Source organism: Poecilia reticulata, chromosome 13 (genome assembly GCF_904066995.2).
Source record: "Poecilia reticulata chromosome 13, P_reticulata-male-v2, whole genome shotgun sequence".
NCBI classification, from domain to species: Eukaryota; Metazoa; Chordata; class Actinopteri; order Cyprinodontiformes; family Poeciliidae; genus Poecilia; species Poecilia reticulata.
In genome coordinates this window covers 12,326,631-12,340,058 of record NC_088842.1, presented here as the reverse complement: position 1 = coordinate 12,340,058, position 13,428 = coordinate 12,326,631, and the positions used below count along the sequence as shown (strand labels likewise).

At 39.7% G+C, this 13,428-nt stretch overlaps 3 protein-coding genes across 12 annotated transcripts in view; 2 read left to right on the top strand and 1 right to left on the bottom strand.

Annotated features, from left to right (window-relative positions):
• Positions 1-1,163, top strand: part of dock10 (dedicator of cytokinesis 10) — a 68,461-nt gene extending 67,298 nt beyond the window's left edge. For all 8 annotated transcript variants that reach the window (XM_017308311.2, XM_017308310.2, XM_017308314.2 and 5 more), the window contains one exon: positions 171-1,163. In XM_017308311.2, coding sequence (XP_017163800.1) covers positions 171-218 — 48 coding nt within the window. In that variant the 3' untranslated portion in view covers positions 219-1,163. The remainder of the gene's footprint in view (positions 1-170) is intronic.
• Positions 1,164-2,970: 1,807 nt separating this feature from the next.
• Positions 2,971-6,945, top strand: LOC103474599 (coiled-coil domain-containing protein 195-like). Its single transcript, XM_008425703.3, has 3 exons — positions 2,971-4,119; positions 5,989-6,196; positions 6,289-6,945. Exons 1-3 carry the CDS (start codon positions 3,804-3,806, stop codon positions 6,416-6,418), a joined length of 654 nt encoding a protein of 217 aa, XP_008423925.1. The 5' UTR covers positions 2,971-3,803; the 3' UTR covers positions 6,419-6,945.
• A 1,660-nt stretch (positions 6,946-8,605) lies between these two features.
• cep57 (centrosomal protein 57) lies at positions 8,606-13,195 on the bottom strand. 3 transcript variants are annotated; one of them, XM_081614189.1, is made up of 11 exons: positions 12,854-13,192; positions 12,386-12,572; positions 12,044-12,232; positions 11,848-11,963; positions 11,612-11,740; positions 10,960-11,037; positions 10,764-10,850; positions 9,454-9,525; positions 9,117-9,346; positions 8,894-9,038; positions 8,606-8,811 (listed from the first exon to the last, which is right to left on the bottom strand). In XM_081614189.1, exons 1-11 carry the CDS (start codon positions 12,899-12,901, stop codon positions 8,638-8,640), a joined length of 1,455 nt encoding a protein of 484 aa, XP_081470315.1. In that variant the 5' UTR covers positions 12,902-13,192; the 3' UTR covers positions 8,606-8,637. The 3 variants fall into 3 exon arrangements, with proteins under 3 accessions (XP_081470315.1, XP_008423926.1, XP_008423927.1); XM_008425704.3 differs by having other exon boundaries at positions 11,836-11,963; positions 12,854-13,191; XM_008425705.3 differs by lacking the exon at positions 8,606-8,811 and having other exon boundaries at positions 9,117-9,377; positions 11,836-11,963; positions 12,854-13,195.
• Positions 13,196-13,428: the final 233 nt, after the last annotated feature.

Below are 13,428 nucleotides of genomic sequence, written 5' to 3'. Positions count from 1 at the left end.
CAGTGCCTCCTCTCTGTCCACTCCTAAAAACCGCTATGCCATGTCACCACTCATAAGCCGCCTCGCTTCATGCTTACTGAACTACCTGTCGAATCAGTCAAAGCGCTATTACGTCAAAACGCAGATTTTTCCTGTGCCAACTCCAGCTTTCTTTTCTTGCCCTTGTCTAGATTCCTCACACAAGACAACCAGGAACGGAGCGACACAGCACCTACTGAACAGCCAGAAATCCCTTGTGCCAGTTTGAGCCTCAGCGTTGCTCATTTGATTGTTTTTGATTGTGATCTTGCTTTTGCTGCTGCTTGGAGCGGCAGATTAGTGGAACTGTGACTGGCGTTTTTTTCTTTTTTTTTTTCTTTTTTTTTTTAGAGAAAAGACAAGAAAAGAGAAGAAGAAGTGTGTAGACCGTGGTTGTGGTAGTCTGTAGTCCCATTGTTGAGTTTAGACTGTCTACAAAAGAGAGGCCAGGCTCCTGGACTGTTAGCTACTGTTTGTGTTGGTTTGGTACAGATTGTCCCGCCCCTGCCAGGCTGATTTAATATAAACTGACAGACGTACAATGTATTTGTTCACACACACACACACACATGCGCCTTCTCTCCCAACGCCCCTTTGCCCTTTAGAATACGGTGACCTTACTGAGATGGAGGTGCATTTCTGGTGCACGGTTTTTTTACATTTTTGTTTACGTACGGAATCCCAATGTATTTCAAACTATCTAAAGAAGACTAATGTGAAAAATAACATCGGATTTGAACGCAGGTCCTAAGAATCCGAGGTATTACGCAGTAGGCCTCCAGCTACTTTCTGAATGTAGAGCAGCTCCACATTGCTACTTTGTATCGTTGAGACATTCTGAGCGGATATTGCCGTGCCAATTTTCAAACGGAAACAAGAAAAACAAACAACAACAACAAAAAAAGAAGAAACATGTTTTGTAACATTTTTTATAATTGAAATGGCATTGTTACCGTTATGATTTCATGTTTTAAATTGTAAATAAGAAGTATTACTATTTAAAAAAAAAATGTTTGAAATGTCTCCTTTTATAAAGTATACAGTATATTAATATTTGTTTAGCTGAATTTAAAACAAACAAACAAACAAAAAAAACAACTAAAGTTTTATGTATGAGATTTGAATAAAAATTTGTTAATGTTAAATTAAGTATGAGTGTTGATTCATTTCACTTCTGTCTTTATCTAAAATCTGGGTGATGCCGTGGCAGGATTCCTGTTGTTCATCCTGAAACTCATCTTGATACAAAACAGTCAATTTAATATTTATATGAACTTCAGTAATATTTAATAAGATACATCTTTTCAAATTAAATCTGTGCTTTATGCAAAATAATGCTGCTAATAATAATGTGACATCCTGTTCTAATACTGTCTTATTATCCATAAGTGCTAATGATTTTAAGGGAGCGCTGGCGTTTTTGCTGTTTCTCTTTTTAACTGGGAGCGTTAGAGTTTTAATTAACCTTCTCATTATTCTCTTACATGCTGCTTTATGTTGCAATTGTCTGATAAATTTTTAGCTGTTTTGTATTTTTGACAGGTATTATTTACAGTACATACACGGTTTGGCCCCCGTATGATGACTTTCTTACATTTGTATCCAGTTTAAACACCACATTAGACACGGTGAGGTTATTTTTCACTTTTTTTTTTTCTTTTTAAACCTGATTATATTTCAAGCACAGTTAAGGTACAAATGAAACTCATTCTTTTTAACCTAATTTATTATATATTTTACAAATCCAAGTTCATTTTAAGAGTTATTTTATTTGGTTTTCTGTTCTGCGTTTGGCCAATTAGGATTGCAAAATATTTCCTCTCAGTTCGATTCTGTTCCCTCGCTTGAGAGTTTGATCCTAAACGGTCAAATAAGTGAGGAAGAGCGGAAAGTCGTGTTGAAGTGATTTTGTCACCGGCGGCGTAAGTTGAGGCTTCGGTGAAAGTGAAATGACGTTAAGCGTTGCCTTGCACTCCTACAGAGAACAGTTTCCATGGGATCTAATGTCAGGTTTTCCTCCCCCACCACCACCAATTGTTGGCTATAATTACTGACCATGCACAGAGAAAGAAAAGAAGAGCAGCCGTTTACTTATTGATGCTAAGCCTGAGGTTAGGACACTGCACATAGAAAGAGGTTAAGTGGCCCTGATCATAATGCTGAGCCTCGGGGCCTCGGTTTCTGTCGCTGTCTGATAAGACAGCCGACGCATTCATATCTCCACCTCCTCACTCTCGGCCTGTTGAACATCTGAGATGAAGCAGATAGAGTTGCACCGATCTCCTTTGACACGTCTTCTTTACGTGTCCTTCTAGTCTCATCGGTCCTGCCTCCTGAACCCCGCAGCCTGTTTTGAAAGCCTAAAATTGCGGGTTGGTTGGTGTTTCTCTCCTCCACATACTGGTTTGTTGGTGTCCGTCTGTTGCTCCTGACAGCCTGGACTTTGACAGGTTCATGTTGAACTTTTGCTGCAATCATTTATAATTTTAGTTTCTGCTCTGCACCGATTTCTTCAAAATTGTTCATATGACTTAAATGTTTTTAAATTTGTTACAATACATTCATAAACTTTGAAATATTTTATTGAGATTTTATGGTATAGTTTTCCAACCTAATGACTTCCAAAAATAGCACTTTTTTTTTTTTAGCAAAGGCAAAAACCTACATTTCTTATCTAGATTTAAAAACTAAATTGGTTCTTTATCATTTTGAGATGATTATATGAAGAGACCTTGACAGTTTGGCTCTGGAGCCCCAGATTGTAATAGATGAACACAAAGTAGAGAATAATTGGGAATTGAATAATAAATGATTTTCAATTTTCTTTAAAAAATAATTCTATTAAGAATAATTTCTTTCAGGACTTTCCTGTGTTTAGCTCCATTCATATTCCCATCAACTCTGACCAGTTTCCCTGCTGAAGGAAAAACATCCTCACAGCATCATGATGTGTTTTTTTTTTTTTTTTGTCATGACCCTGAAATTATAATTCATTAGGTGACTTCTTCACTACGGTTTCAATTAACGGATAACAGCCACCCAATAAATTGCAGTTAATTAGGTGATTTCACAGGGAGCTCGGATGGATGTGATGAATCCAATCACACTAAACGTTTTTCTTATTTTTATTTTTGAAAAATCTTATCCTTCTGCTTCCAAAATCCACCTCCTAATTTGTTCTGACGCCTCCTGAAATGCACTTGTTTGATGATGAACAAAACAAACGAGCATAATAACCAATCAGAAGAGCAGCAAACTCTTCTGGTTTGGGTTCATATTCGCCTCCAATGATGGCACCCCAGAATTTTTTCTTTTCTATTGTGGCCAGAACAAGCCACTAAACATTTTAGAGTGGAACAACTAACATAAAAATAATTACTTAGGCTTTTACATGGATGTATTAATTGAAGAAGATGAATGTATGTGTTTGAGCTGAACATGATTCTCTGTGGGGGGGGGGCCAGTGGGATGGTCAGCACCTTTTTTTTTTCCCAGTGCCCCCCTCTTGGGGGCGCCACTGGTCTCCAATTAAAGCTATTGTGAAGAGCACATTTCATTTCCGACCCCAAGCTTGGCTTTCATGAAACTAGACTCCCGGGCTCATAAATAAAAGATCCCCTGTGCGGTGCTGGCTGATCACCGGAGCTCTTTCAGCTGTATAAGTGGTGAAAGGCGACATAATCTGCCCACATTAAGATCTGGACTGAGATTGAGACACGCACACAGAGAGGGGGGCCTGGAGAGACGCTCATCTGGAGGAACCACATAAGTCTCCTGGCGGCAGCATGATGAACCCGCAGCGGCAAGGCGAGCCCCTCCTGCACGACCCTCCTCCGGTCTTCGGGAAGCCCTGGTACTGGCAGCGCAGCAGCAGCACCATGGAGAGCAGCCGCAGCCTGGCGCAGGTCATCATGGAGATGCGCGACGAAATCAAGAAGCTGGAGGCGGAAAACCGAGAGCTGCGTGGGGACTGTGGTGGTCAGCGTGCAGGGACGGCAGGAGAAACCAGCGCTGGAACTGAGCAACCCGCGATACTGGAGAACCCCTACGGGAACTTGAGACGGAATGCGTCTGCGCCAGTCCTGGAGGGACAGTACAAAGGTAAGAGCAAGTGTGCAGAAATACGCAAAATAGTATGTTCTTTATTACCTTTCAGCTACAATAATAGTAGTAGTAGTAGTACATATTATAATAACAATAATGATGGGATTAGGCTTTGGCGTCATTGTTTTGTCTTTCTGACCAAAACTTTTTTTTTTATTTTTATGACTGAAATTAAGGGGCAGACAAATATTTTGTACACACAACCTGAAAAAGAAACATCGCTGATTGCACTTGTCGATACTTATCTGTTAGTCTGTGAAATTGTTATGTTGGGGTCGGACATAGACTAATTTAACACACCAAGTAGTTGTTTTTTTTTGTTTATTTGTTTGTTTGTTTGTTTTTAAGGAAAATTCACTAAAGTAAATTAATTAATACAAATGAATTTAGACCTGGACCACTCTAAGACATGAATATGATTTGATCTAATCCGTCACTCTAAATCAGGGGTCCCCAAACTTTTTCCTGTGAGGGCCACATAACTTTTCCCTTCTCTGGTGGGGGGCCGGAGTCAGTTTGTAACAGAAAGTGTGACGATTGCAGGAGTGCCTAAATGTAAAAATTTATTGTTTTCCAGAAAGCACAATCAAATAACCCTCTCTGGGTTCTTCACAGAAAAATCCAGGAAATAACACCTATTTTCCGGACTATAAACCGCAGATAACTCTGCCACTCCAGGTTTTCCACAATGATGCAGCAGCAGCAGAGGGGGGGCGGACACCCAAAATTTGAGTCATAACAGGTCAATTGAATATCACATTTATTAGGGTTGAAAAAGAAAAAGTTGCCAAGTTTAGATTTAACTGAACTGATTACTGCAGTTTCCAAACTGTAACTGTAACAGTAAAAGTGCTCATCCTTCTGTCTGCTACTAGCATGTGCTAAATGAAAATGGGCGTGTTCTTCTTCTTCTTTAGATTTCAGCGGCAACTTGCATCCATTATTGTTGCACTTCTGCCATCTACTGGATCCTAATATCTATGCCTCAAATTCTCATAATGATCCCAGTATTATTTAAAAAAACGAAAGATCTTCTTTTTCCCCTCAATGCTATTTAACTGATCAACAACATTCTCAAATTTCAATTCCCTATTAAAACCTTCCGTTTTCTTCTTTTATTTCCAATTTTGACTTCCAATGATTCACTTCCTGCTAACGAGCCCCCTGGTGGTTGAAGAAAAATCCACATATAAGCCACACTGGGCTATAAGCCGCACTGGGCTATAAGCCGCACTGGGCTATAAGCCACAAGGTTCAAAGTTTAGGAAAAAAGTAGCAGCTTATAGTCCGGAAAATACGGAATATGAAAAAAAATCTAAATGCTCTCTGGTATTGTTCAAGGGGCCGGACCAAATGTTGGAGGCGGGCCGGATCAGGCCCGCGGGCCGTAGTATGGGGACCAATGCTTTAAACACTAGTGGTTGAGCTCCTGGTAAAGGAGAAATTTCAAGTTGTAAGTCTTTTGCAGCATAACAAGTTTCCTTCAGGGATGCCCCGTAATTTAGCTCCATCCATCATCCCATCAATTCTCCCTACAGAATACAAGCATTCATATATTGAATAAATAGTGAACCTTTCCTCCAATATTATCATGGCCATCCATCTTGGGTGATTTTTATTTAGATTAAACTACCACACAACTTTATCAGAGCATTTTTTTTTTTTTTTTTTTACCTAAGATGCATTTTTCTTATGTTAGTCATGTTTACAATATTCATGACTAAAGAATATGTCATGAATAATTTTGTAATAAAACAAAATTATTGTTTGCTTACTAAATAACTAATGGTGTGTGAAATAATAATAATAAAAAAAAACAACAGGAAACATTTTAAAAGGTTTAGCTTCACTCTTCTTTTTTTCTAGAAAACACTGCCATGACCGTGCGAAGGTACTCCACGAGCTCCAGCCTCTCCGGGTTGACAGTGAGAGAGGGAAGGGTCGACAAGAACAGGCAGAGTAACTCAGGGTGGGATAGACTTCACGAAGAAATCCGGCATGACGGCGACGTGTTTGGAGGAGCAGAGAAAGCCAACAACCGCCGCTCGTTGCAGGAGTACGTCCATAAAAACAGGTACAGAGACATTCTTTTAAGGGGTGGCGTTAAATCGCTGACCACTTTCCGACTGACGTGAAATAATTCCTATCCTTTGGCTTTCCCTTTAGGGCCAAGGTAAAAACCGTAACCTTCCTTCTACCCGTTGATGACATTTACACCAGTCGACCTGTTCTGACCAAACACAAAGAGGAGCCCAAAATCACTGGTCTGGCTTCCATAGCCGAGACCGAGTCCTGAGAAAACATTATTAAAAAAAAAAAGACTTTGGATATATTAATGGAACAAGTTGAAGATATAAACTGGAACTTTGCATCCTCATCGGAGTTTTTTTTTTTTCTTCCCTTCCTAACTAGGTCAATTTAGACTGAGTAAGCAAGCAGACCGATTTTTATCACACCTGACCAACAAACTGGAGTCTCTGATTACAGGTGTTCTTTTCATTTGGCCGTGGCAATCTATGCCTGGTCAACAGGGATGAGACGCGGGGGCCTCTCTCTAAACGGAGGATCAGGTGTCCAGACTCCTCTTCCGGCCCGGCCTGTGGTTTCAGGGTGACACATGTGGCAGCCGCCTTTTCAGACTCAGCTGTGGTCGTTGACTCGGTCCGTGCGAGGCACGTCACCGTCATCATTTATTCATCTTCTTGTTCTCTTTACAAGGCGCACTGAAATGCATATCCACAACCCCAAGTCAAGCTGGCATCCTGACGAGGATTTGTATTTGTAACCCGTGCAAAAAATGGGAATTAAAGTCATCACCAACGACATGTGTCCATATTCAGGAGGTTTATTTAGCAACAATACCCCATATCTCACAACCACACATTCCCCTCGTTAAAATAAAATAAAAAAAAAACACATTTAACATCAGTTTTTCCCGTCTGATAAGCAGCCACGTGATTTATGTGATGATGCAGTCAACTTTTGCATGAACAAGATCTATCGGTGTCCTCTTGTGAACTCTTTTACACGACAATGAGATAAACATTCGCTAACGTGTTTGAATTTTTTATGGAATGCACCAAGTTAGTTGTTTAAAATGAAACACAAAATTAACTCCGGTAGAAAAGTAAACATTTTTCTCAAGTGGAAATGGTTATTTTTTTGAGATTTCTAGTGAATAGTGAATGAGCTACATGTAAAGCTGTACTGTCAAACTCAAAAGCAGAATAAGCAATCTAATGTCTTGTATGAAGTTCATAGTGTTGCACCTGTTACAGTCCAGTTTACAGCTGCTTCCACTGGACTGAGGAACTGGATTAAGGACGGCTATCTGGTACATTTGCTCCAAAGTTCAGCAGATCACTGACAGTTGATTCGCCTTCAAATTTAACACACTTTGCGCTTTGACGACAAATTTTGGTGAATTTAAATAGACTAACTTAGATAAATATGTTATGGGAAAAAAAATATTAAAACATGGTTTCAAAATATCTTACAAAAAAATAAAAATTTTAAAATGTGTGACATTCAGGCCCTTCTGAAACAAATTAATTATTGTGAAAAGGTTTAAACTTACAGCAGCGCAAATGGAAACATGGTTTTCATTTCCTTCAGGCTCTTATGTACACTGCGTTATACTAATTACTGTTTTTTTGTTCCATCGCATAATAACCGATCATAAAATTATGATCGGGTTGTAAAATGCGAAAAAAATCCAAGTGGAATGCTTTCGCTAAGGACTTTATGCTTAAAAGAAAGTATCAAGTCTTCCACAGCTGTACTCCAAGTATAATAAAGGAATAAAAATGATGACTTTCTGAGAGCTGATGTTGATAGTTTTATTTAATATGTGAGGACGATATGTCCAGCTCTTCTTTATAGGTTTTGAGTAATTATGAATTTAATTGAAGACAAGAGCAATGGTATTTTGATATCTGAAACTATATATAATATATATATATATATATATATATATATATAAATACAATCTTATACTCTGTTTAAAGAAAATGTAAAAAAATCAAAGCACTCTTAGTTTTCTTCACCTTTGTACATCAAAAATCAATCTGGAAGTGCGTCGCTACACTTTCCCACCCTCTGCTGGTCAGAGGGAGAGAAGCTGAAGAAGACGCTCCATGGAAATACTCAAACAGAAACTGAGTTTAAAAAGAAGAACCTGATCATAGCACAAACTAAGGAAACCAATTTAAAAATCCTACATTATTTAGCAATAGGCAACTTTCATGATATTCTATATAAATGACCTTGGACTTCCCTTGTTGGACTTTTCACTTCAGTCGATGTCCTTGTTCTAGTACCGAGTAAGAACTCGGAAAATCCGACTCCCGAGGTACCAATAACCTCATAAGGAAGATGAAAGCGGTGAACCTTCCTGTTGTGTGTAGTGGGTTTTCAGCATCAGGCAGATTCAGTTAAGCACTATAATAGTCAGAGGTAGAAGAATAGCACCAAAAACAGTAAACAGATTATGCTATGAATATATTGTAGTGAGTTTCAGGTCTGTAAAGAGTTCTGCAGAGCTCTCATATCCCTCAGAAGCATCAGGTTCCTCTTGCTTCTCTCAGCTAGTTGAGCTTTAGTTGGTGCTTCAGAGCGTCCTCTGGTGGCGAGTCTTTCTTCAGCTCGACTGTTCTTCTCAGACTTCACCTTCGTTCTTAACTTCTTTATCTGGAGCACAAACAAAGAGCCACTCATACACCAATTATGTCACGCTACAGATGTAAAATGGTAATTATTGCCGAGGCCCCACCTGTGATTTATGCTTGCAGAGCTTACTGATCTGTTCTTCTTTACTCTCCATCCTCAGCAGCAGCCTGTCCTGCTCCCTCTGAAGCGCTCCCTTTTCCTTTTCAGAGGCGCTCTCTTCCATTTGCTTCATCAACTCACTGTGCTCCCTGCGTGCGACGAGGATGCGCCTTAACATTTAACCAAACGGGACTCCGAAACTGAGGTACATTTACAAGCTCGCTCACAAACTCATGAGGTACAGCTCCTCCTGCAGGGCTTGCAGCAGCTCCGACAGTTCGTCTCCGCAAGTGGACGAGGAGGAGGAGGAGGAGGAAGTGCCTGACTGGCTGCTCGTCTCGGAGTGGTCTGCGTTGCGAGACAGGACGCGTTTGTTGCAGAGCTGAGGCTGGTGCCGCTTCAGGAGGGACAAGACTGCCTGAACGTTGGCTCTGACCGAGTGGCTGCAGGCGACCGACTGGAAACCGGAAGAGATTTAAAGATAAACACTGAGGGGGAGAGTGAGGAGGATTTATCATCGCGCTTCGAAGGGCACAACCATAAGTGTATGAGTGCAAATGGTACCGTTCCAGTGACAAATGGTATGTCTCTCAGGCTCAGTCTGTAGTGAGGCTCTGTGTGTTTTGGAGAAGGTTGCTGTGGGGAAAAAAAAAAATTAGCAAAAAAAGAGAGAAAAAGGGAAACAAATCATGACAGAAACTTAACATTTAACTTTTACTAAAAAAAGTGCTTTCTACATATTTGTTAAAGCTGTTGTGACAGTATTATATGACAGACAATCTGTGAAAAAAACCCAAACTCCTCTGCCTTCCCTCAGTGCTAACTACAGAATCAACTAATCAGAGCCAGGAGGCGGGTCTTAGTGCTGTCACGTATGCCTGTGTACATGCGGCTCACACTCCCCTCCCTTTGCTCTCCACCACACGACAGCGTCTTCCCGATAGCAGAGTGAGGAGCTCAGTCCACCGATGACAGCGGATAAACAATTTGTATGCAACGGTAGGTTGTTTATCTGCCGTTAACACATTGAACAGTGCGTACACCAGCATGATTGACAACGGTAAGCTCTTCCTCCAGGCTTTGAATGGTAGAGCGGTGCATTTCTGCAGATGTCAATAGTAGCACTGGGAGGCAGCAAAGGAGGTGGATTTTTTTCTTTCACAGATTTTCTGTCTCATATTTCACGACATGGTGACAATTTTAACAAATATGTAAAAAACATGGTTTTATAAAAGCTGCATTCTGCAGGTTTAATAGATTTTAATTGAATGAGTCTATATGTGGGACTGTAGTGCAACATACAACATGGTTAAATTGTGGTGAAGTGTGTGTGTGTTTGTTTTTTTATGTATTTTTGGAAAGCTTGAAAATTATAACATTTAAACAACAAAAAAAAATCTACAATGCTCCCATTAAAACATGTTTTCATTAAAATTGCTTAAATAACAAACGTTACCTAAAGCAATTTCTTTCCTTTTTTGTTTAGAAACAAAATTGCCATTTTTTGCATGCACCTTTTATGTATGTAATACATGTACAAGGTGCCTCCTCCAGCAAGACTAAAAAATTATTTATGTATTTAAACATCAAAACCTTTAATATGTTCAATGCTACTGATGTTAACAGTTGGTCTGAATGAACTGGAAATAAAAAAGAAAGACGGCTCAGTTCCCTCCTGGGTGGATCTGCAAAGAAAACAATAATCTGTTCCTATAAAACTCATTACTTAAAATGCAATAAAAGAGACTCATCTTTCCATCTACTTTACAAGTATTTGGTCTCCTTTTTATTTCACAGCACTGATTACGACAATAATTGCTCTGTTGAAGTGCAAACATGACAAACACCGTGAGCCATCCGTTACAGGTTGTTACCTTTGAGCTGGATTTCTTCTCTTTGAAGGATAAACGTGGAGAAACGGACTGCAGCAAAATTCTGTTGGCTTCCATACTTGTCTGCAGCTGAAGGATGCAAAATAAAAAGAAAGCATGAAAATAATAGTCTTTCGACGTTTCAATTCTAGCTAAAAATAAAACATAAAAATAAAATAAGAAGATAAAGTCTTTCTACGTGATTGGCTTTATCCTGAATGAGCCTTCTATAGTGCTCCTCTTCTTGTATCCTTCTTTCCAACGCGCCGATCTTCATCTGAAATCAACGACAATCATCGTCACTGTGTTGCTGATAATAACAATATTGCAATAATAATAATAATATGACACCAACATTATACTATACATTTTATACATGGTTACTGTGAACTACTTTTTTTCTTACCACTTCATCTGAAAATATAAGACTCCAGAAAGCATTTCTCTGAGATTGACTTAAAATTCGGTTGGTTTATTGATATCTAAAGAAATACAGCCTTCCAATTAGATCGGGGACAATGCATAAGTTTAAAGTGTCACTGACATGATAAAGCCACTTACGTGACTGAAAAAGATGGAACTATTGCGCGTTCATTCTGTGTAAACAAAAGCTTTTAATAAATATTAGCAATGCAGGGTTTGTCTGTAGTAAGTGGGTCAAGCAACGGCGCCATCTTGTGACGTAATCAGGGTAAGTCAAATCATAAACAACTAAGGGCTGAGGACACAGAGGCGGAGGAAGTTGTGAGCGATGCATCTGCTGTTTTGGAGGATGACGCTAAAAATGGCTAATACCTTCATTTTGCTAAAAAAAAAAAAAAACCCTAAACATGTTTGTGCCTTGTACGTACCGCTGCATTTTCCTGTGTGCGAGTCAGCCTGAGATATTCCTGCTCAAGTTTTTCCAGCTTTTCCAACTGAGCATGCTCACTCAGTCCATCAGGCTGCTGACTACTCATACCAGGTCTCTCTGTTAAAGCCTACAAAGGCAACAAATAGCTTTGTTCCTCGCTTTGCAATGTTTTATGCATTTTAAAGCATGAGGCGTTAGCCAACTCTTCAAGAACATCCATACCACCGAGTTCACTTCCTGATTGGGTGAGCCGGTGCTTTCTGTCCTGGGCAACATCCTCTTCATCTCCTCCAGCTGTCCTTCCAGCTTCTCACAGCGATTCTCTGCAGCAGCAAGGTGGGTGATCAGCACTGCAAATGAAGGGCAAAATACGTAATGAATTAACATGCAGAATTTAAAACTTCAATTCTATTCGAAGGTCATTTCTTACCTTGGTCATGGTTTGACTGCTCACTTGTTTTTCTGTCGATGTCCTCATCAGTAAGGAGTCTTTGTGCAGGGCTGTCACTTTGCAGACGTCCGTCCTTCAATAAAGTGCAAAGACTCAACTCTGCTCGGTCTTTCTCAAGCTCCAGCCTCCTAATCTTCTCTTGGAGGTTCCTCAAGGCAGATAAGATCGCTGCAACAGTAGAATTAACAGAATAAAATCAGCAGGAATTCAAGGATGCTGTTGCGGCTGAGACATTCAAGCAGTGTGGCATCATGTTGCACGTGTAACCATGGAGCTCTGACACATTGTTTGAAATGGAAACTTTGTCAACACACGAGTTACCTGCACTGCTGCTCTCTGGAAAAGCTTTGCTGGGTGATGCTGGACGATGTGAATGCCGAGTGAATGTTTGGGGCGTGTGACGTGCAGGAGTGTTGACGGAACATCGATTATCAGGATAGGTTTTATAAGACGACAGGGAGAAAGTGTCGGACACCATCCTGCTAGGTGCTGGAGAAGAACGCGATGCCTGCAGAGAAACGGGATCAGGAACATCTTGAAAAATGTTAATGAGAAGCTTTTTTTCCACTTAATAAAAGCTTGCAATTAAAAGAACGTAACAAAAAAAAGTACGATAAGCGTTTACGACTTAACTAAAAAATAAGTTTATTTAAACATATACTTTTAAGCTTAGCAAGGAGCCGTTTTCAGAATGTAGCAACCACTGCTAGCAGTTTGGCTAATACAAATAACCGACAACGAACAAGTTCAAATTCTTTCAAGTTAAATGATACAAAAGAGTAGAGCTACCTTATACCGATAGGATTCTGCTGCGGGTCTATTTGAAAGTATCTCCATTGATGCACAGCCGATGCTGTCCGCTCAAGCTAAGGGTGTAAACCATAAGATTTGATTTACAAATTGATCAAGCAACACCCTTTTTAATTATGACAAGCTAGCCAAGCTCCGCTTTTTGTGCAGCCTCTCTGTGCAAATATATTGTGGAAAAAAAAAATAAAAAAACGCAAACAACAGTAGACTCTCCTTGGTGTTCGAATGATACCAAGTCCGGCTTGGCCCGTTATACACGACGCTCAGCTGGACTAACATAGACGTAGACAATAGACGTCGCGTTGCCCCGTAGAAACGATACGTCAGTTCTTCCGCCATTTTGTGAGTGGCAACTTCATCTCTGAAACGCTGCAGTTCTAGAACTTGATTAGCCGAATTAATGTAAATGCACATCGGGTTAAATTTTATATCGTGTTTTTTATGCGGTAGTAGTAAATGCTTATATTATTATTATTATTATTATTATTATTATTATTATTATTATTATTATTATTATTATTATTAATGTATTTATTTATTTATTTTAAAGTATT

What these genes read in the sequence shown, in the direction of transcription:
- LOC103474599 (XM_008425703.3), top strand. Translation starts at nt 3,804, where the DNA reads ATGATGAACCCGCAGCGGCAAGGCGAGCCCCTCCTGCACGACCCTCCT. An exon ending in CCTGGAGGGACAGTACAAAG is followed by an intron (nt 4,120 to 5,988) that starts GTAAGAGCAAGT and finishes CTTTTTTTCTAG; the next exon opens with AAAACACTGCCATGACCGTG. An exon ending in GAGTACGTCCATAAAAACAG is followed by an intron (nt 6,197 to 6,288) that starts GTACAGAGACAT and finishes CTTTCCCTTTAG; the next exon opens with GGCCAAGGTAAAAACCGTAA.
- cep57 (XM_008425704.3), bottom strand. Translation starts at nt 12,901, where the DNA reads ATGGAGATACTTTCAAATAGACCCGCAGCAGAATCCTATCGGTATAAG. An exon ending in TCCAGAGAGCAGCAGTGCAG is followed by an intron (nt 12,233 to 12,385) that starts GTAACTCGTGTG and finishes CTACTGTTGCAG; the next exon opens with CGATCTTATCTGCCTTGAGG. An exon ending in AGAAGAAATCCAGCTCAAAG is followed by an intron (nt 9,526 to 10,763) that starts GTAACAACCTGT and finishes TTTTCCCCACAG; the next exon opens with CAACCTTCTCCAAAACACAC.